Source organism: Protomyctophum parallelum (assembly GCF_964188405.1).
Source record: "Protomyctophum parallelum genome assembly, chromosome: 10".
NCBI lineage: Eukaryota > Metazoa > Chordata > Actinopteri > Myctophiformes > Myctophidae > Protomyctophum > Protomyctophum parallelum.
The window spans coordinates 7,698,310-7,721,490 of NC_139704.1; the positions used below are offsets into that span (position 1 = coordinate 7,698,310).

Here is a 23,181-nt window from a genome sequence, read left to right on the forward strand (position 1 = left end):
CACTTCATCCAACAAATCCCTTTAAAGGCAGAGTATCACGCTGGCACCTACTTTGTCTGAGTTTAATTATGACAAAGTTGTGATACTATTCGAAAATGCAACTATAAGGCTCTATACAGCCTGTTCAATGCTGTGTGAAGTCGGGGCGGGCTAGTGGCCACTGCTATGAAAACTCCTAAAGTTGTCCTTGAAAATAGCTGATGAAGCTCCACAACTTGTCGGATTTTCGCACTACACCATTGCGCAAGTATAAAATAATATTTAAATGGTTAAATGATTATTTCGGTTCCCGATTTGATTAATTCAAAAACAAATGCCATTAATAGTAGAGTAATTGCTAAGAAAATAATATTTAGCCTACTCCCCTACTTGTATTTTGCACAAACATAGGCCAGTCCAGGATGTTATACGTTTCAATTACAACTAAACTAATCCAGTTTATTGCACAATGGTCACAGTTAATCCTGATCCACATTTTTTTTTTTTTTTTTTTTTTTTCCATATATTTCCAACTATACTGCAAGTATTGTAGATTCAATGAAATGGTTCAGTGCCACTATTGTGTGTTTTATTAATTGTGGAAACTGGAAATGATTCTTTTCAATTCATCGTAGAGACAATAATACACATGCTGGTATGCAGGCCACATAAGGACCCACATGCTCACATGCTTACACATACAATGAGATGAACATGCGTTACGATGGGATATATTCACGCAAATCCCCTTTCTCATACTCACATTTTACCCATTCACGACGGGAACCCCTTTTGGTGTTTTAAGGATTATGTTATACTTTAGCCATTGGAAAATAGCAGATCTACAAGCTCATAGCGCTGCACTGAGTGCCACGCTACAAGCTTGTAGATCTGCTATTTTTGAAAATATCGTGAAAATGTGTCGAAAATCTTTGAATATATATTCTTTCAGAGCGAACGTTTTTAACTCATATCTTTGCTTCTGTGGGGTCCTTGGAACAACATATTTTCAGATTGGGGTCGGCAACCAAATACAGATAATTCTGGGGGTCCATGACATGAAAAGGGTTGAGCACCACTGACATAGAAACATAGATTTTTTCAGAAAACTGTTAGCATTTAGAAGCCTTTTTTTTTTAGAATCGGCCTTAGGTCTAAATAGGTCAAAGTGCTGTTGCTTGTGTTCAGCACTGGAGGGAGACATACCTCTATGAAGAAGTAAATTATCATTGAAGTGAGTGACCATTAATAACAGGCATGTTGCTCTCCTGTGATGGTGTGACGTTACTACTAAAATAATTATGTCCAACAGGACGTTTTCCATGGCTGTCACCCAGTTCACTTCCTCAACTCCAGAACTCAAGGAGTCAAAGAAAAGGTTTTGAGTCTAAACAAGTGAGTACAGACAGACCTGCACACACACACACACACACCCACACCCCTAGTTGTAGCAGTGTGGGAGCTTGTCTGTCAAGGTCCTGCATGTTATTATATTTGGTTATTAAATTGATTCTGATTATGTGTATCAAAATGAACTCACGTTTATGACCTGGGTCTGGGTGTCGCCGCCTTCATGACGACAGATTAAACCAATGGTTCTCAAAGTGTGGCAGTGGCAGAACAAGTCAATACCAGGCCAGGGCGGGGAGCAGATAGAGCGCACAAGTGGGGGCCTCCCAAATCGATCCCCCCCACACCCCTACTATGCTTTATGTTGCGATATAACAACCCATCAACGTACAACACATCCCCCTGCAAGCCTTGCATGGCTACTGCAGTTTTCTCTAACACACATTCAAACCATTTGCGAGTTAGGAGTTCAGCAGCACCACAGTGCACGGCGGACCCACTGCAACTAATGAACTAAAATGTTTAACAGAAATCTGTCATTTTCAAACAGACATTTTTTTAATCTGATCTCAGGTCAAAATGTTTAACAGAATTGGCACGGCGGCCAAACATTTCCAAAGTACAAGAGCTTTAAGGGCATGATATAAGCAGGCGAAGTGAACTTCAATAATAACATCACATTCTTGCAGGCATTGACAGTAACAGTACTGTATGGAAGCCTACCCGTTCATGTTTTTTTTTTGGGAAGCTTTTGTTGATGATTTTACCAGCGTGAGCCAGCATGAGACTTATACAATGAACTACTCACCTAATGCGGCGGATGTTCCATGTTTAACATACTTCCAAAGCGTGTACATTGTTTAAGTCACAGCCACAGGTGTAAGGTTTTCATATCGTAAACATGTGAACTTTGTCTAAAAGCTTGTGTTTAATCCATGGGGGTTCTTGTTTGCTACTTGGTCAGACTAGCGCTTGCCGGGCATCATAACAACTGTCATGGGAGTTTGGCTACAACCGAAACTGACTTCCTCTTCCTCTTCAAAATAAGAGCCCCTTGTAATGATTAGTCAACACTAGTTTTATTTCTACGTCTACTTACAGTGTGTAGATAAGACATGTACGCTGAGATAATGCTTCGAATGGGCCCGCTGCCTTCTGCTCGTACCAAGAGGCAGGGCTTGCAAAGTGTGACTGCGTGATTGTGGTCACCCGACAGCTGGAAGGCCGGGCCCCTGGAGCCCCGGGCCGGGCAACGGCCGTACGCCCAGCTCCCCCTGACGGACCTGCCCCTGAAGTGTGGTCAATGTGTGGTTCCTTCCTTGAGAGGGTTCCAGGAGGTTCCAAATAAAATGTGTTAATACATGATCAGTTTAACCACTTGACCCCTATATCTGTTGACCCCTATAACTACAACTGGATCACCTTGAAATGAGAGGTAATGAGATGAAATATGTGGTCACATCTGTAATTAAACTGTTCTACAGTATATCAGCATTACATAGCGAAGAGGATAAGGAAAGCAACCATCAAATAAACAGAACAGACCCATGGCTTCAGACATGGCATAATAGAAAGGCTGCTGCTTCAGAGATGGGTTCCTACTTCCTAGCATAGCCTTATAATGATAAGGCTGCCGAACGCAGTACACTGTTTCAATTCCACTTCCAATTTTTTGACGTGAACATTTTGGAGACTTGATCACTATGCCTCAAATATTTGACAAAAAAGAGCAGGCCCTGACTAAATAAGTAAATATTGAGAGTTTAAGTGGCTAAACTGTCTATATTGCACGAGAGTTTAAGTGGCTAAACTACAGTATATTGCATCCTGGCTTCATTCCCACCACCATCAGGAATGTGTCTCAGCAGCACGTCTCACCACCAGAGGGAAACAATCTGCTGGCGTGCGAGGGGACACAGAGAGGGGGCAGCCACCTCCAGCGGCTGCTCACATATGCAGACGGTGTCACCAACTGGATCTCTGCAGAGATAGTCATCTGTGACACGCTCAAGGTGAGATCAAATCTCTCTGCCAGATGAGAGCTCAGAGCTGCATGTGGTGGTAATGGTCACACACAATACAATCTTCAGTGCACTGTTCATTTGTATTCGGAGATTGTACAAATCTAACCAAAACAGGACCCTTGTTTGCGGGTCTCGTTTGGTTACATTTGCACAATCGCAGAGATACAAATGGGATAAATGAACGCAGATACATTCATTTTATTTAACAGATTTGTGTGCTTTCCGAATAAAAAATAAATTTCTGGTCTCATAGTTAAAGTTAAACTAAACGACATGCTATTGTTCTGATGTGAAGTGATCAATAATATAATGTGTGTGTGTGTGTGTGTGTGTGTGTGTGTGTGTGTGTGTGTGTGTGTGTGTGTGTGTGTGTGTGTGTGTGTGTGTGTGTGTGTGTGTGTGTGTGTGTGTGTGTGTGTGAGATGTGCTTGATATCATCACTACACACAAGTCATAGCCAGGGTAAGGTTGCCACACAATATGCCTGGTCTCTTCACATCAGAATGGGATTCTGGGCATTATACTGTGTATAGTACGCACAAGGTTCCAGTGTTGTTTTCGTCGACTAAAACTAATACGAAAAATGTTCGTCGACTACCTTTTTTCACTGATAGAAAACTAAATGGAAACTAAATGAAAACTAAGCTATGATAACTAAAACTAAGACTAATATACTGACAATTTCGTCAACAAATAAAAACTAGACTAAAATGTTAGGAAGTGACTAGTGGACAAGAGATCCATTATAAGTCATTTTACACTTGGTTGCATGCTGAAAATAGCATACTTGTAGATCGGCTATTTTCAGCAAGTGTAAAATCAGTCATTACGACAGCATCAAGGCCCGCCAAAATACATTTTAATCTACAGTTGATTTAGTTGACTAAAATCTTATGATATTTAGTAGACTAAAACTAGACTAACACTAAAACATTCCAGGTGACTAAAATGTGACTGAAACTAAATGAAAACTAAGAGACTATGACTAAAATGTAAATCTAAATTTGCTGCCAAAAACAACACTGCAAGGTTCTATTATGCTGTCTTTGGTCATGTGTCCTCGGTTTTGTTTTTTTCAGACACAAGTGGCGTTGCTGAGCAAGTTTCTGTTGATTGGCAAACACTGCTATGAGTGGAGGAACTTCGCCACGGCCATGCAGATCCTCGGAGGCCTGGAGAATGTGATCGTCAGGCAGTTACCAGTAAGGCTGCAGATAATAGAATGCTTTCTCACGAAACATTCTGGAATAACTTAACTGCACATCACGTCATGAATTCGGTGCCCTCAAGCTACCTGTTTGTGTGTGATAATGAGACCTTATTTAATCACCTTGAATGCCCGGATGTAGTTGGAACCAGTAAATCAGCATGCCCAGGGATTTGCAGCTTCGGAGCCCATTTCAAGGTGCACAAGGCACCATCTTGGATATAGCTGATGTAGCTAGATGTAGCCAAGACACCCTGAGGGGATCGACAACAACGGGAGGTATGATTACTTCTAACGCGACTAGCGACGGGACCGTGATGGGCCGTCAAAAACATCATCTTTGGTTAGAATTGGACGGATTGATTTAGATCAAGAGTTATTCACATTTTAAGATTTTTCCTCCCATCCATTAAAATGGAGGGGGACCACTTTGGATGACGTCCCAACCGGAAATGACATTGAATGTTGCTCAATAGGCGCTCCCAGCCTGTGGAGCGGTGCGCTCGGTTATGGAATGATTAATGTTCTTTTTGACTAATCTCTGTCCTGGCATCCGACGTAATTAATTAATAAGGTCGGAGACCTTCGTCCCGGGCCCTCAAGGTGTTTATGTCCTCCTCAAATGAGATCCATATTAACATTAATAACAAGTGTTACCCGTGGACACGGGTGTCCATGGGCCGGACGGCAGACACCCTTGCCGGCAGGCCAGGTGCAGCCCGGTGAATTAGCTTCTTCTGAGTTTGACATTTTTAAATGTATTCACGGGCATTCATTACGTTATCTGTATGGCAGTTGCTCTCTTGACACTGCGCTTGTTGTCGTGTGTTATTCATCAAGCTTCAGTCTGTGCAGGGCCTTGATGAAGTATACGTCATATACAGCATGCAAGGCCGTAAGAAACTTGTTACGGAATACTATGACAAAATGCATTCCTTTCGGCCCAGGCCATAGCGTAACGGTCTGGGCACCGGACTGGTAATCCAGTCGCAGTGTGCCGCGGGTTCGACTCCCGGACCCGACACGGCCTTTACTGCATGTCATCCCCCCATCTCTCTCCCGTTTCCTGTCAGCCTACTGTCTGTCCCTTCAAAAATCAATAAAAGGCGTAAGCCGCAAAAAAATATCTTAAAAAAAAAAAGAAAAAAATGCATTCCTTTCAATCTATCATGATATATATTAAACACAAATGGAAGGTGATGGATCTGTGGGTGCTTTAGTGGTCCGTTTTGTTACTCGTCACAACCGTGCATCTGGTGAGAGCGCTGTGCTCATCTGCTCTTTAGCTTTGTAAAGAAAATAAGTGCTAAGAAAAAGTGCTATATTGTGTCGCCTTGCATTTAAAAAAATGTTTTGTTATTTGTCTCTGATATATAAATTGCTATACCGATCATTAATACCGATCATAAGAGTCATGTAGAAATGTTTCTTCATAAGAAACTATATTGCGTAAAGTGAAATATGTTGGAGGGGAAACATGCAAACAGGTAAAATATACATGATGGCCTGGGCTGTGGCTCAGCGGTCCAGACACCATGGCTGGTAAACCAGTCTTGCAGTGTGCCGAGGTTTGACTCCCGATCCCGACGGTCTTTACTGCATGTCATCCCCCCATCTCTCTCCCCTATTTCCTGTCAGCCTACTGTCTATCCCTCTATAAAAAAATATAAAATAAAAAGCGAAAGCCACAATTTTTTTTTTAATAAGGCAACATGCATATGAGTTCTCACGTGTGTTTCACGCGTGTGCAATGAAGTCACATTTTACACGGTCCGGCCAACCTAAAATGATTTGGACACTCCTGATGTAGAACATAGCCTGGTGAAACCACTCCCTCTGCTGGACAAAAGAAAATCTGCCAGAAGGGCAGAGATGTACTCCGATCCAAATCAGCCTGCAGCCTTATGTGGCCGCCAGAGGCGGGATCAACACGAGACTGGTGACATATTCAGTATTTTAGCTGTGACGTGAGCGCCCCCTCCTGAGATACTTCCGGGTCCTACTTTTGTGTCGCTTTTGTGTCCCCATGGAGTTATACTGTGACGCTCCGTAGGACTAAATCTGAGACGAAAACAACCACGAAAGTCTAATTTTACCGCTTTCCTCGCAACAACAAACCTGCGCTGCTCTCCCAAATCTGACAGTGACAGGCCGTCTGCCCCACATGGAATACTATCGCCATTTTATTTTATTGTGTCAAATAAATCCTCATAATGCAAACTAGATTCAACATACTCAAGCCTGCACACATTCTAAATATACCCCAGAAATATTTTACCGATCAAATGGACTGTTGCCACCTTCAATAATTATGATAATAATAGTCTTTATTGTCTCCACATCATATATTTTTGTTGTCATGGACACTTGTACAAAACATTAATAATTCCACTCGAGTTGGAAGCATTAAGACCCATTTTAACCCTCAATGGCTTCCTTTCTGAAAAATAACGTCACTGTAAAAAGATTCACGCGTTTAGATATTCAATTTACAATGAGATGCGGACGGGAGCTGGTGCCACTTGGACCCGGACGTAACGTAGCACTACAAAATGACGTCGGACTTAAATACTGAATTGAAGCTGTGCCACAGTGCAAATGTAAACACAACCTAACATGACTACAACTCTACATTATTATGGAGATATCAGCTTTTTGTCCTGCTGCTTCCTGTTGAGAGAGCCCAGATGCAGGCAGGAGGGGAACTTGTGAACTCAATACTGCCGCAATCTGACGGAGTCAGGTTCTGTAGAACATGCATGGGCAGTTTGGGCACAGACTCAGAGTGGTCTCAGGTGCGGTCGCCTCGAAACAATCTCGCCCCTCGATTATTTTCCGCCGACCGCTCCGTGCCGTGTGCCCGTTCTTGTATTCTTTATTTAGTTTTAATGGGAATAAGGTTAGGAATAAGTTTAGGGTCAAGCATAGTTTTACTGGGGTTAAGTTTAGGTATAGGGTTAGGTTTAGGCATAGTTTTACTGAGGTTAAGGTTAGGAATAAGGTTAGGTTTAACCGTTTAAGCATAATCTACTTAGGTTACTTTAGGAATACCAGGCCGCGCAGTTCCGCCGGCTGTACGCCCGGGGCGAGTTGGTAAAGGGGCGAGTCGTCTGGTATTCCTCAGAGCTTGTAGGTTTGTGTCGTGTAAAGAAGGGTCCTCAAATAACCTACAATGAAAAGACAACCATCTAAATCGAATAAGGGACATTTCCATATTTCTATCTGAAGGCTGCTTATATTCATAATTAGTTTCCATTTTGTGGCTAAATGAAATTACTAAATTAAACTTCCTGCTGTCTCCCTTGCAGGCTTGGAAACATCTGCCTAGCAAAGTGTGTGAGATCCTGGAGGAGCTGCGAGCTGTGCAGGTCAGTGTGTGTGTGTGTGTGTGCGTGCGTGCGTATGTGCACACTTGCTTGTGTTTTTCTCTAGATAGGCTGGACTTGGCACATACTGTTCCGCTGAGCTCGAGGGCAGACAATCAAATCAAAAACAGCTATGAGTGTTCTCACTGTGTGTGTGTGTGTGTGTGTGTGTGTGTGTGTGTGTGTGTGTGTGTGTGTGTGTGTGTGTGTGTGTGTGTGTGTGTGTGTGTGTGTGTTCTCACTGTGTGCTACAGAGTACAGAGTACAGACCCAAAGCTAAACCAGGCCCTGAAGGCAAAGTCTCACCAAGAATATCGCACCATCATGAAATGATTCCTTATGTTTGGCGTCAATGTGACAAACACGATAGGAGGTTGCAGTAGGGTTGGCTTTGTGAAAACAGTCTGCTCTCTGGACTCCATCTCTCCCTACCAATGCCTTCAGGTTTCTCTTTCTCAGCTCACTGTCGGCTGGAAAAGGATTTGTAATTTGTCATATATATATATATATATATATATATATATATATATATATATATATATATATATATATATATATATATTGTGTCCCTTGACATCTCTTCAGGAACTCAAAAGTACTAAACATAGCACACCCGAACCATTGATATGCTGAAAGGGACATTCCTATGCTAATGTGCATTGTGCGCTGCTCCCCTCTAGGGTTCACATTCAAATCAGCAAGTGTGTGTGAATGGACGGCGGACAGTGTGAACGGTTGTTTCTGTATGAGTTCTCTCTGAGACCAACTCAATAGCCCATCGAGATCGACTTGCCATTCCAAAATGGCATGATTACCCACATCACATTTGAGCTGCCTGGAACGTCAATATTCAGGCCATTCCAGGCCATTCCTTCTGTCTTGCCCTACAAAATACAAATGCAGACTCTCTGAATCCAGAGCAGTACGCAAAAAACAAAACGTGGTAATACATAAAAAATAGTCCACTTCAAGGGAAAAGGCCCGCTCTACTTATAAAACTCCAGGCGTGTGCTGGGTGCCGATTCAAAGAGAACATAATGGAAAATTAATAAAATCGACTGAGAGTACGGATTTTATTCATTTTACATAAAAAATAGTCATCAGGAATCATACGCAAGCTAAGAACTTAACAGTGGCATATCTACTGTATATAATGAAACTATATGCATATATACTATATAGTGCAATGTCTACATAAAATGCTATCTACGCCCTAATATGCTATAACCCTGAATGGCCCAAAACAGTGTTTTAAATTACATTTTCTATAATTACTGTGTTACACAATAAAATTGCATTTAAAAATGCATAGTTACATTAAAGGTCCCTGCACACTGAGCGCATTTTTAGCCGATTCTCATCAGTTTTCCGAAAAACGCGTCCAGTACAGTGCAACCACCTTAACACTCTATTTTACATTGGAGGAACAATAATAGTGTACAAATAGTGGCATTAACCCACACCACCCATCCTTACACAACAAACCCCCCTCTTCTATCTCTACCCTCACATAGCTAAGGTTGTAATCACCTTATATCAATTTGTCTGCACTCTGCAATGCTAAGCATGTCCATAATACAAACACTGTTCAAAATGTAATGAAACTGTGTCTATGCTGCAGCTCCCAGTCCCAAAGCTTGCACAAAACATGTAAATACAAACTTCAAGATGGGATCTCAGGCAGAGCATATAATAGCGTATAAGGCAAGCGATACATTTACCCCAAAGCACTTTACAACATGGATTACAGTACATACTTTCAAAATGTGCTTTTCAATTAGGAATAATATGAATTGAAAGACACAACCTGAGTATCTTCAGCCAACTGGCTGCACTCACACACTGGCAGGTTAAAAGAACGATCCTCTCGACTTCAAGTTGATGCTTTTATTTGATGCTTGCGAAACTACATGTTTAAACATGGTGTTTGCTTTGTTGAGATTGCTTTGTTGAGAGGAACTTGATGCAAATATTGCATTTCACTGCCAGTGTGTTGATTTTACCACACTTGCGCCCCACGTTTTTTGTGCAACTATTTGCCATGAGCCAACAAACAGTTGAATAAACAAACACATTACAGCATCACATGCTGACGGGAGTTGTAGAAGTGAGAGGGGAGAGAAAAGAAACTTAACCAATCCAGGTATTTTTGTGTTCATGTATCCCTTTGTAACTCAAGTGTGTACAACTTACTATTTTAAGATCCAAATTTGTGCTCTGTACACATTAAAATCCTCAGCGTTAATTAATCCAATTCTGCACTAATTGTAGACTGAAAATGTTATCCAAAACGTAACCGGCTAATACATAAGCTCTCTTTAGGTGTTTCTGAAGAGCGATGACCTGTGTCTGATGGGAGGAGAGCAGGCGAGGAGAAGACCCACCCTGCCCTCGGCACATATCTTGGCCATGCACATCCAGCAGTTGGAGATAGGAGCGTACACCCTCACCACTGGAGCATACAAGTGGACCAAGCTCAGGTGAGGGGAAGGTCAATGTTAATGAAGGTTAATGTTATTTAATGCAATCCGATAGGACTTTTCTGTTTGGATGCATGGGCTGTCAAGGCCATGCATGCCACTCAGTAGGCATTCCTGCATAACTTCCGGGTTTGATGTCACACGCATACCCTCTCTATAGCATGAATTACCATTTGTGTCTCCTCTCCTATATAATTAAGTATCATTACAGTGTCTTCTTACATTCCTCTGCTTAAATATTAATAAACAAAACATACCAATGGTAACACAATAGAGTGGCGCCATACACATGTCATATGTGGGTGCATTCGTACTTTACTTTGGAATTACATTACATTATGCTGGAATATCCAGATTTCATCATAGAGTGCTTTGAAATCAGTTCAGTTAAAAACGTCCATTTTCCATTTTCACAATTATTACAGTTAAAATATCAAGTAAAATATTATTTTCATTTTCATGCGCACTAATGACAATGCAGTTTGTCTGCCCCACACAGCTGTTTGAGCAGAATGACGCGCATGACAGCGTTCAAACGACAGTAGCATCTACTGTCTGTGGCTGCTTTGCATAAACATGGACGACCTGTGTTCACCTTCAGTCAGTGTATTGTTGAAGAGGGGATCATCATGAGGGATCATCGTTCATGCCTCCCTTGTGGAATTACATTAACAATAGGAAGGTAAACGACTGGCCCCTTTGTGCTCTGATTGAGGGCAGATAATCCTTTCCAGGTCAGTTCTTTTTGCACAGAACGTGTCCCTTGTCTGCTGTTTGTGTTTGGAATCAATTTGAGTTTCTCTCTTTTGTTAGATTTAGCCCTCATGTATGGATGTGCTAAATTAAGCTATGATACGCTCTATATGAAGCCATCCTCCTGTATGATACACCAAATTAGTCTTTATAAAAACCCACAACACCAGTAGCTTTTTTTAAATACAATTGTTCAAGTAAACACAAAGTTGTATTTAAAATAAATTGAATTGAAATTTGGTGTCCCTGCTCTTCTATTGAGACATTTTGCATTATGTGTCTAGCAAACCTAGATTTATTTCTGTAGTGTTTTAACCTTCGGAAATAGGATCATGTCAAAGGTCGTGTCCAACACATCCTATTTCCGAAGGTTAAATAATATATATAATATAAATAACCAATAATAAGTGACTCAAAATAAACACAAACAGCAGACTGAAGACAGAGGAATGGAGGATTATCTCCTGCCAATCACAGGAACAAAGGGCAGTTCCATTGTTCGTGTAATTTATTCCACCGAGGAGGGATGAAGGAACCCTCATCAGGAAGGGGAATCCTTCTACTCTGAACTTTGACATGATCCTATTTCTGAAGGTCAAAAAACTCAAGTTCCCATCCCACACGGTAATAAAAATGTCAGTACTTCTATAGGATATCTGGGGTCGAACAGGAAGGTTACACAGTGCAGCTTTAACTAAGACAAAAACTAAAAGGGAAGACATCATTTCATTAACTGTTTGAATGAAAACTCAAATGAACAATGCAAAACTAACTGAAAATAAATATGATTACATCATTTATAAAACCTCACATCTGTTGGAATACATACAGTATTTCAAAAACAGTGATACTAACCTGAGCGGCTACGTGCAAACGCATGCACATACACATTAAAATCCCTAAAACTAAAGTACCCAGTGGTACTTTAATTACATTTTTGGCAGTAATATTCCCTGCACCAATAGAGGGTGCTGCTGCCTCTGAGTTTTGTGTGTGTCAACATGACATGGCATTGTAATCTTATTGTGCCATTCAGGCTAGCCTCTGCCATGTAATGTTATGTCTATCTGACTGTCTGTCTGTCTACTTAGCACAGAAAGTAATATTGTAACAACGTCCTTGCAATAAATCACGATACTGGTGGAATCATCCATGAACCATCATTGAAACCATTGAAAGCTGCCTAGTGTTCTATGCACACAGTTTAAACTGTATATAAGGATAGTCACATTAGTTCCTGTGTGCTGATAAACATGCCCTGCGTCCTAGTACCGACACAAAATGTCACTCCAGTGATAACTCAAGATGACAAACTTTCTAGATCAACTTTCTCCTTACACACACATGCACACTTTTTGCACAGACACACACACGCACGTCCAACTGAAACAAAGTCAGGCCAAGTGGCCGCGAGGACATGCTCCACTGTGTCCTTCTCGCTGACTCCAATATGTCTGACCAGATGCTGAGGGTCGTGGCACGTGGCGGCGGTGTGGTAATGGGATAGTTGCGTCCAGCGCAGCTCCAGATGGCGCTCACTCGTGATGATGGGGGTGGGATTGGTGAAAAGAGATTGCAAGGCCAGATGCTGCGAGGCGTATCGTTTTCTCCAGATGCCAGGGTCAGGGGACATAGCTGGTAGCGGGGGCACAGAGACACAGCTGGTTATTGCTAAAGCCCCGGGTCCACGTTGGATGGCACACTCCTACGTGTGTGTGTGGGGGCGGAGGAGGAAGAGGTGGGGGCGGACACACTTGGGTGGGTGACACTGAAGTGATATCAGACTTTAGTTTTCATCCCTTGTTCTGCGTTTGGCTTCTCTTTCTGACGCAGGTATACCTAGTGATGCTCTTGGCATGGATCCGTGTATGTACAGTATGTGGGTCCGCTTTGGGTCGGCTTCTCGACTTCATAGCAACGAGACTTAAAACAGCAAATTCTCCTTTTGTTTCTCTCCCATTTCTCTTCTCCGTTTGCGTCTGCGTGCCCTGCGTGCCTCTTTGTTAATCGCTGTCTCTTGTGTCATTCGTCCCCGTGTGTTGAAGGAGCATAGCGAAGGTGGTGAGTCAAGTGCACGCGTTCCAGGTCGCCGCGTACCCCTACAGCCCCGACGGCGAGCTGCAGGCCTACCTACGGCACCGCGTCGCCAGCCTCAGCACCTGCAACGTTCACCTCCTGGCAGCGGACAACGATGCCAACTTCCAGCAGTCCACCACGGAAAGGCACGCGCGGAGGATCCAGGACACATTGAGGAGGGTCAAGGCTACCTTCCAGTGAGCCATGAACCCTCCCCTCCCCTCCGATCCAGGCAGTCGTTTGGAGCTCCAAAGCCATGCAGGCAAAGACTACAGCTAAAGTCTACAGCAGGGGTGCCCAAAAGGTAGATTGTGATATACCAGTAGATCACATGACATGGCCCTAATATATTTTTAAAGGAAAAAAGGCTGCTTGAATTAAGGCGACTTTATTGACCAAATAGGGCCAGTCAGCTCAAACCCACAATAAGTGTGGCTGTACACAAACGTCAGTTGCATTTCAAAGTTATACAAAACAAAACAGTATACCAATTCCTTTCCCCCCCCTCTATTCCCCACCACCAGTGCCCGGTGTCGAGTCGGTCGGACCCACGGTTGTCCAAAACTGCCCCCAAAAAGGCCTCTGCCCGGGCTCTGGACAGGGCCCCTGCCCACGGTCCATATATGGAGCTGGCCTGTTCTGACCTCACAACACTCCATATTTGGGCATGCCTGACACAGAACTCCATATAAGCTGGCCTGTTCTGACATCCCAACACTATATTTGGGCATGGCTGACACAGAACTCCATATATAGGAATAAAGGGACTCAGAGAGACATACAGAAATCTGACATCATTCTGACGACACAGACATAATATCTGGGTGGGGCATCCATTTCCAACTTGCATCATTCCAAGTAGGCCAGTGCCCAACGGGCACCGCCTTAGAGGCCCCATTGGCACCTCTCTAGTTCATTTAATTTAGTGGAAAAGGCACTGCTTGCGGGGTCATTTGAGATCATCATACCTATAGATAATTGTCATTCTGACAATGTGATAATTATGTGTGGCCTGGCCCAGTGATTTTCTTTATATACGTGGATCAAATAAATCCTAAATAAGATCTTTATATAGCGATACCTGGGCTTAACCTGTCTGCATTCTTAAATATATATATATATAGACAAGCTTTCACTTTTAAACCTTTGCACAAGTCTTATTGGATGTTGCTTAATGTCCGACAGAAACATGGAAATTCAAATTCAGGACTTTATTCACTATAGATAGCTTGTGCGTCTTATCCTTACTCTGCGCACAACTCTTAGTTATGTTAACAATACATCCATATGAAGAGATTCTTAAAGCAGACGCTATAGCATTATTTTTAAACACGACTAACAGAAGATGTTAGATATATTTATTGTGTGGATAAGAGAGACACAAAGGGCAAACGCTTGACAAGCTTTATATCTATTGTGTAAATACTAGCATTTCAGAGGTTTTGCTTTAACATGAGGTATCAGTGTGCATAATGTTATTTGATCAAGTACAGTATACTGTGTTAAGTCTATTTTTCTATTTCTGGTCTATTTTTCTTCTATAGCCTATATACAGCTCTCCTCCTCCCATGCAACATGGCATGTGATACCTTATGCTATCAATGGAAGTGTTCTGGATTTAGTCAAATAAATTACATTTCGTACAAGCGGCGTTTATCTGTTCATTTTTGTTTCAATGGTGTCCTGACCTTCAAAGATATGTGCACGTTTGTGTGGGAGTGTGTGTGTGTGTGTGTGTGTGTGTGTGTGTGTGTGTGTGTGTGTGTGTGTGTGTGTGTGTGTGTGTGTGTGTGCGTGAGTGTGCGTGCGTGCGTGAGTGTGCGCCCCCCTCTCTCCAGTCTGCTTCCATGCAGACAGAAACCAATCCATGCAGGCACGGAGAGGTGAGGAAATTGGCGCTGCGTGGAGGAGGCGACTTCCCTGGAGTCCTCTCCTCGTCTCGATTATATTATTATTATCTCGCGGGATCAGAGCCCATCTTCAAAGCATCCCCGAGATAAAGGCCGCAAAAGGACCAAGGGCCCTCTCTTACAACAACAACAGATCACCGCGATAAAGGGGAGAGATTCAACGCAGCCTTATCGCCACATTGTCATAGCTAAGCATCAGTTTAGTCCTCCCATTGTCCCTGGGCTGCGGGGTGCACAGCTAACCAAAGGCTCTCAAGCCCTTGTAGTTTGCTATGGTGTCATCTAATCTTCAGTGGCTTTCGTTTCTTTAAGAGGGGCGGCCACGGAACATTTTTATTATGCGAATAGGCCTACTTATAGACTTTATGAAGCCGTGCGTAAAACTGCGACCCTGTATATGCGCCATTGTGCGCATATGGTTTTGGAATGATCATTGTTTTTGCATACTTAGGCCTACCAGTCTTTGCGTATTTACATTTGAACTGGCCGACAATCAACCCTATAATGTTGTTGCTGCTGCTGCTACTGTAATTTACCTTTGATCTTTCACTGTTCCAAATGCTGGCTGCATGTTTGTTGCTTAACTGGCGCCAGTGCCCACCGGGGCATTGAAGACGTGTCAATACTAAATAACAGGAACTGCATTGTGCCCTTACTACTTTATTCTCCATTTGATTGCACAAGTGTCGCATGGGAAACAGAATGTGTTGGTTTAGGAAGAGACGGTTAAGCCTGATTCAGACTTTATGACCGAGCATAAATTAGTCATTATATCTTCGCATTCTGAAGAAGGAGGACAGCGTTTCGGGTTAAACTTGGTTTGATTAGAATCAGAATAATTCATTATTTTTTATTGCCAGGTTTGTCTCTGCGATCGGTGCACTCACCCACACTATAAAGACATTGCAATCTCATTAACGATTTCCTCAAAATGTAAAGATAACCGTGCAGACAAGTAGGCCTATAGGGAATGGGGATAAACTAAAGCCTGCATGCACAAAGTAGGCATGATGTTGACTATAGTCTATATATCATTGATTTGTTGTGCAAACTTTCTCCAACGTGTATAGCTATGCCTTTATACCGTCCATTTTATATTAATTGGTGTGTCCATGTCTGCGTTGAGGGGCATTTTTAGCATCTGAGCTACACCCAACCCAACATAACAACAACCCTGCATGCATGCAGTGCACAGACTTCATGCACAGACTTCAGAACTCAGCTCTTGTATACTTGTGAAAAAGTTTAGCTCGGGTGGCATTTAACCGTGCGTTAGAATTTGACACACATTGGAGCTCTAGTCAGACCATTTGAGTTTAATACACATTTCCTTCGGCGAAAGTGTAGGACCTACATGAAAGTCGGAGCCGTGCACGATACAGTTTCAGGCGGCTGACAAAATGTATGAGCTCAAGACAGACAATCTCACAGACCGAGTGGCGCCATGGTCCCTCTCTCAGTCTCTCTCACACACACACATCAGAGGATATGCAAAGCCTGCAATAACGAGCCATTAGCCCCCTAATCAGTGGAATCGATCAGACGTTTTAACACCTCTTTACAATTGCAAATTTCAGAGAGGGCCAGGCCTATATAAAAGCGGCCCTGGGATAGGGGTAGCATCACACTCACTCTCTGACACTCACTGGATACAGAGGTCACCGACCAAACAGCAGCACTCACTCATCACAGCCGCAATAATGGTGAAAATGTTCTCCGTTGACTGGATGGCGCAGAGCCACTCCAACAACAACAACACGCCGAAAGAGGACCAACTAGCAGGAGCAATTGATAACATCCAACCCCAAAGCAGCAGACACCATGTCCCTTGCATGGTGCAGCCTCGTCCCCCTACTTCTTACGAAAAGGGCTACTTGCAGCTGAAGCCGAAAACATCTCGAGGACACTACAGCAGCAGTCATCACCGGGAATCTGACATGAACTCGCCATCAGTTTCAGAAATCAGCAGCGGCTACTCGTCCGGCAGCGACTACGAGAGCGAAGCGGCGTCCTCGGGCTCGGAGTGTCCCTCCGTGGAAGAGGGACAGGGCACCGAGGAGCTGGACAGAGACGACGATGCGGCCCAGCGGCGTGTGCGCACAAAGTTCTCCGCGGAGCAGATCAACCGGCTAGAGAGGATCTTCAACAAGCACAAATACCTGGACGCCGGGGAAAGAATAAAGACCGCAGAGAAGCTGAAGCTATCTGAGACACAGGTAAGATTGGCTACAAATGAAGACAAATATATGAATGTTCGCCATGGTTCATTATTTCCAGTTAGATTGTATATGCTCTCTGGGCAATGATTTTAATAGTGCTTTCTTCTTGTCTTCTCAGGTCAGAACGTGGTTTCAGAACAGAAGGATGAAGCTGAAACGGGAGGTGCAGGATTTACGAGCTGACTTCCTTGCTCCCGCCATGTTCCAGAATTTCCAGGCCGTGCCCCAGATTCAGTACCCCGGCCTCGGCGGACAGCTACTCCAATACCAGGCGTTCTACCCTGCCATGGTCCCCCAATTCCCAATGCACCAACAACATATGGTTTCACATCATCACCATCCCACGCATGCTATGATGCATAGCCCCCTTTTCTACTAAAGACATGGCCCATGCACAATCCTGCATATTAGACTCAAACACTTAAGAATTCCAAGAGTTATAAAGTGCAATTCCTGTTTTGTTTTTTTTACGAAGTGTTATGTTACATATATTATGTTTTATATGTAAAGCTGTACAGAAATACAAATGTCTATTTATAATTGAATAAAATATATATATTTTTTATTGAAATACTTGTTTCTGCTCGTTTCTTGGCTATTATTATTAGTAGTAGAATTATTATTGGGCCACTATATTCAGTGGGTGAAGCTCTATAAGTAGGCTGCTTCACATATGGAACTATATATTCTGAGATGGTTGACAGAAGGATTAGCTGAACTATATTGAAATACTTGTTTCTGTACTCGTTTCTTTGGGCTATTATTATTATTATTAGTAGAATCATTATTGGGCCTATTATATTCAGTGGGTGAAGCTCTATAAGTAGGCTGCTTCACATATGGAACTATACATATTCTGAGATGGTTGACAGAAGGATTAGCTGCAGAACATGAATAGACCATTAAGTCTTGTTTCAAGCATACAGGCAACAGATGGGTATGTTATCTCTGCAGTGGTCAATCAAAGACATGGGGTTGGGTTGGGGATCAGTCCATTAGCCTATAGCAGAAGTTTCTTATCACAGTCCATTGTATGACTTCCTTGATTTGATCCCCATGTGACAGTCGATATATGGCTCTGACGCTTGGCCTATAATAAAACAAATCATACAATTAAATCACAGAGTGGCCTGAATGCAATGAGCATTTCGTACTCGAAAGAGATATAGGGGGGGGGGGGGACAAAAATGAACCATAATTATTTGTTTATGGGCGACTCCGAGAGAGGGTGGAGCCGGTTTCTCTTCCCTTCCCATGTAACAGTCCCACCTGTCATCCGAGACAGTCGAGGGACAGTGATGAGACCCCACGCTGCGCTTTCAAATGCGAGTCAACTACCTCTGTTTGTCCTCCGCCGCTGCACTTCAAACGCCATGCTAACGGGGAGATCATGGTCAACAATTAGTTCAGATTAAGCCGGTCATTGATGAGTTTACACTTCTCACCGGAGCCCTGGCTCCAGAGAGTCTGGGGTTTTGTGTGCCTTTGAGTCTGATCCCTGGGTTTGAAGTCGGGCCCGAGGTATTATAGACTGACTGTATAGCCTAGTGATGAGATTGTAATGCCCTATAATGATAGCACACCTTTGTCTATGCACACAACTGTAAATAAATTAAGGGAACATCAATAACTGCGCAAGAAGAAAAGTCTATGTCGCTAGCCCGAGTTATTGACGAATTACTTTATATTTACTCACACTTTGTCAAATGTGAGAATACACGTATGCATGCTTAAAATAATAATAATAAAAAAAAAACCTTCTGATTATAATTGCCATTATAAAACAAGTATGCTAATATATAATCCTGTCATTTAATGTGTAGAGACAAGGGCACCACCAGCATAGCAGTTGCAAAGGGAGTTCGCAGCTAGCAGCGAGGATCGAGGTCCAACCAACAGCAGCAGCAAATGTCATTTGTCATTAGCATGTTGGCGAAGATCAAAGGGACCTTTCTCACTTTCTGTTGATACATTGTGATGATGGCGTCACAGCCACCCACTCAGACGCTCACACAGAGCTCATCAACAGGCTGTTGACAGCGCAACGGAGCAGACAGCCAGGCGCTTCTGTTTCTGTCTGCGCGTCAAATAATTCACCATGCATGCAGGGACCGAATAATCTGCACGAATAAGACTAGCTGTCACAATATGCATTTAAATACAGTGTTAATTTGCACGTTTTATTTCATTTACCTCCGACTCTCTAATTGTTGTAGTGTATATACAACATGCTGTGTACTCATACAACAGAAGATTATGATAACTTGATTAACTTTGTGCATCCCTGCGACATTGATACGTGATATTCAATTAAACACATTTAAAAACAAAGGCGAGATTGTGCTTTATAGGCTAAAGGGTATGGTATTCTACTCGTACACTATGTGCAAATAAACTCCCCTGTCTGTTCTGCGTATTACATTTATCAAATACATACAATGAGGTTATACAATCACATAATATATAGGCTATACACATGAGGATGTACAGCGGATGTATACTGTAGCCTACATATGGCACTTTATATAGCAGAAACAAGGTGAAGATTATGTGGCAAGAGGTCAAAGCCGCATGAATTGTGTCTGCAGGTCTGTGTTGAAGGTCAGGCCTGTCCCTTGATAATTAGATATAGTTGGATAAGTACTTGCTGTTAAAATAAGTTAGTTAGTTAATATATGAAGGGGAATAATGCCAACCCAAGATCTTCAGAAGTGTACCTTTCATATAGTCATGGGCTGGCTATATATTGTAAAGTCAGTGAGGAGGACTTCAGGCCGTAAAAAGTGCCACAACCAACCCATTAATCAGGTCAAATGTTGGTGAAATGTGACTATATGACTAAAAGCTATATAGAAACATTCATGCTTTGTTTTATATGATGTATAGCTAGCTAAAAGTTATTGGCATTTCGTCCACTCCCCTACCATCTACATGATACTCAGACTCGGAGGCGCCTGGACACGCCATGCAATCTTGAACGTGAGAAAAGGAACACAATTGCGGTATCTATTAGCCTCAATTACAACGACCATCAGGTTTTTATCGTTCCGTTGAGATCCCTTTGCATATGCAAATAAAGACGTGTGCCCCTCCTATATATAGTGGGCCAAGAGCAGGTCAGTGGACAACGACAGTGCGACACACACCTTGAGAGCCTTCAGTCACAGCTATAGCAGCCGTCGACTCGGAATATCAACACAAATACTATGGCTTACTCAAACTTCTCCGTGGAATGGCTTTCCAAAAGTTGTTATACCACGCAAGACTGTGAGGAGGATGTTGACATCCAAACCTCGCAATGCAAGACTGCTTCGCTCCAAACTAAAGTACACAGCGGAATGTTTCTACAAGCTGAGATCGAGGAGCTTGCAGAGGAACCAAGAAACCGATTTTCTCCGACCTCACCAAACAGTAAGTTCACTTTGATATAACATGAGTGTTGTGTTGTCTTGTGTGCACTGCGTGGAAAAAGCCCTGTTTTATACAAATTGTTTGGATTTAAACTAACGTTTCCTCTTCCTCCATCAGATAGCTGTGGATACACGACGGGCTCAGAGAGTGAGATCGGTGAAGACAGCGAGCTGAGCGAGGGGGAATCGGCCCAGAACCGCAGGCTGAGGACCAAGTTCACCACGGAGCAGATCAGCAAACTAGAGAACACATTCGGCAAGCACAAGTACCTCGGCGCTACGCAGAGGAGGAAGATCTCCGAGAAACTCAACCTTTCTGAAACTCAGGTAAATATAGTGACACTATATAGGCTATAGTCCTGACTCCTGTATCCTTATTAGTAGGCCTAAAGTAAAGAGAAACACAAAAGCTATATGGTACATATTTTTATACGGATGACTAATTTCCCACTTCTTCTATTTTTTAGATCAAAACCTGGTTCCAGAACCGAAGGATGAAACTGAAGCGAGAGGTCCAAGACTTGCGGCCCGAGTTCTTCCACGCACAGTCAAGTCTGCTGCCGCCTTTCCTGTTCGCGGCGCCGCCGTCGTTTCAGCACCACCCGTTGACCGGACAGCTCCCCGCGGCCGCTTACAGCCCCTACTGCCCGCCACCGCCGGTCCAGAGGCCCCCGTTCCCAACGCAGCACCTCACAGTCCAGCAACAACATCTCGCTCCAATGATGCTGCATCCTCACTACTACAACTACTAAAGCTTATCGTTTTCTATATTCAAAAAGGCTATATTATGTTTCTCATGTGGAACTGACGTTTAATTAATCGTCGTGGATGAATTTCATATCTAGAATCTAGATGTTTGTTCCCCCCCCCCCCCCCCCAACTCTTTCCTCTCTTTGTAAGAGGGGGTTTTAAGATGTTCTGTGAAGCACTCAAAAATGTATACAATATGTATTGTATGTTAAAAGATGTAAATAGATATTTATACAGACACATATTTTTTTATTATGGCTTATGCCATGTGCAACAAATAAAATTGTTTCTATTCAACAAATGCATCTTGAATTTCTGCAGAGGACACAACTAGAGCCATGCAGTATATGGTTGCTGAAAACTATTCGGGGGTATTAGATTCGTGTTCAATGATAGACAACAATTAATGTCATTAGCGCACTATATAGTATACACCTGTACAATGTAAGTATGTAGCCAGTGGTGGGAAAAGTATCAATACTGCCTGAAAAATCCAGAATTCAAAATGTACCCGTAAAGTAAAAGTATCAAATATAAGGTCCCAAGTTAAAGTACCCAAAGTAAAAGTATCCATTAGCCTATAAGGTCCCAAGTTTTCATTTCATCTATTGAAAATCTACAATGCAAAAACAGAGCAAAACAGACGCATTGTGAGCTTGTATATCTGCTATTTTCAAATGGCCGAAATGTAGTATAGGTTAATGTATACAGTGTTTTGTAGTAACTAAAAAACGAAAGTTTTAAAATAATTGTAGCCTAGTGGAGTGAAAGTACAATATTTGTCTTGGGGATGTAGTGGGGTAGAAAGTAAAAGTATAGCCTATTGGAAATTGGAATTATCTCAAGTAAAATACAAATACCTCAGAATTGTATACCCAAGTAGGCTACAAAACTTAAGTAAATGTATTTTCCACCACTGGATATAGTTAAATAATGATAGACAGTGTTTTGACACCAGTTTTTCGGCTGTGACTGTGGGAGCTGCAAAGAAACAAATGGTGTAGGCTTTATAGGTTCCAGCATATAGGCCAGTAATTTGACACAATACTGTGACCCTCTCCGTATTGTTTCACATTTTGTCAACAACGGTGAGCACAGACAAGCTGTCATGCATGGTCATATATAGGGTTAAACCAAAGCATTCAGCATAACATGCATAAACTGACAATACTTTCTATTTCAATTGATTTAAAGGAGCTTTATTGGCAAATACGACAAAAACAGTTGAAATGGGGAAAAGTGTATACAGTTGGAGGGGGTACAGTATTTTGTAAACAGAGCTATGTCACATAATCACATCACATCGTTATATACAGAGTATACATCTTTTTTAAACAAATAGAAGCTTTTTTTTGCAGTTACTTTGGGACAAATAGCAGCATTTTTTCTCAAGACTATTTAAATAGTATACCAAAGAAAACTCAGATTTAAGATGTGTTTAAACTAAAGGGAGCAGCTCTGTTGCAGTAGCCTTAGGTCTAGCGGTCTACTTGGTACAGGTACTTTCAAAGAGTAGGCCTGCTGTGCTTATAAAAGGCCTATATAAATAGGCCTACTGGTTTGGCTGGAATATCCATTCGTGCAGCATTATATGGGTTTATAACTGAATGAATGAGTCGACTCCTTCATTTTTTTAACGGTCTATGAACAGGCCAGTG

General features: G+C 42.5%; 3 protein-coding genes across 3 annotated transcripts in view; all 3 read left to right on the forward strand.

The window, feature by feature from the left end:
- kndc1 (kinase non-catalytic C-lobe domain containing 1) overlaps positions 1-14,803 on the forward strand; it is a 55,807-nt gene extending 41,004 nt beyond the window's left edge. The window contains exons 25-30 of the mRNA XM_083774305.1: positions 1,292-1,374; positions 3,182-3,341; positions 4,433-4,555; positions 7,869-7,928; positions 10,248-10,405; positions 13,204-14,803. Coding sequence (XP_083630431.1) covers positions 1,292-1,374; positions 3,182-3,341; positions 4,433-4,555; positions 7,869-7,928; positions 10,248-10,405; positions 13,204-13,435 — 816 coding nt within the window. The 3' untranslated portion in view covers positions 13,436-14,803. The remainder of the gene's footprint in view (positions 1-1,291; positions 1,375-3,181; positions 3,342-4,432; positions 4,556-7,868; positions 7,929-10,247; positions 10,406-13,203) is intronic.
- Positions 14,804-16,844: 2,041 nt separating this feature from the next.
- Positions 16,845-18,768, forward strand: vox (ventral homeobox; the record flags this gene model as incomplete). The annotated part of the gene is made up of 3 exons (XM_083774306.1): positions 16,845-17,360; positions 17,482-17,652; positions 18,649-18,768. The coding sequence occupies 3 exons, from the start codon at positions 16,845-16,847 to the stop codon at positions 18,766-18,768; spliced, it is 807 nt and encodes a 268-aa protein (XP_083630432.1).
- Positions 18,769-20,701: 1,933 nt separating this feature from the next.
- Positions 20,702-21,525, forward strand: vent (ventral expressed homeobox; the record flags this gene model as incomplete). Its single annotated transcript, XM_083774307.1, has 3 exons — positions 20,702-20,774; positions 20,892-21,100; positions 21,241-21,525. 3 exons carry the CDS (start codon positions 20,702-20,704, stop codon positions 21,523-21,525), a joined length of 567 nt encoding a protein of 188 aa, XP_083630433.1.
- Positions 21,526-23,181: the final 1,656 nt, after the last annotated feature.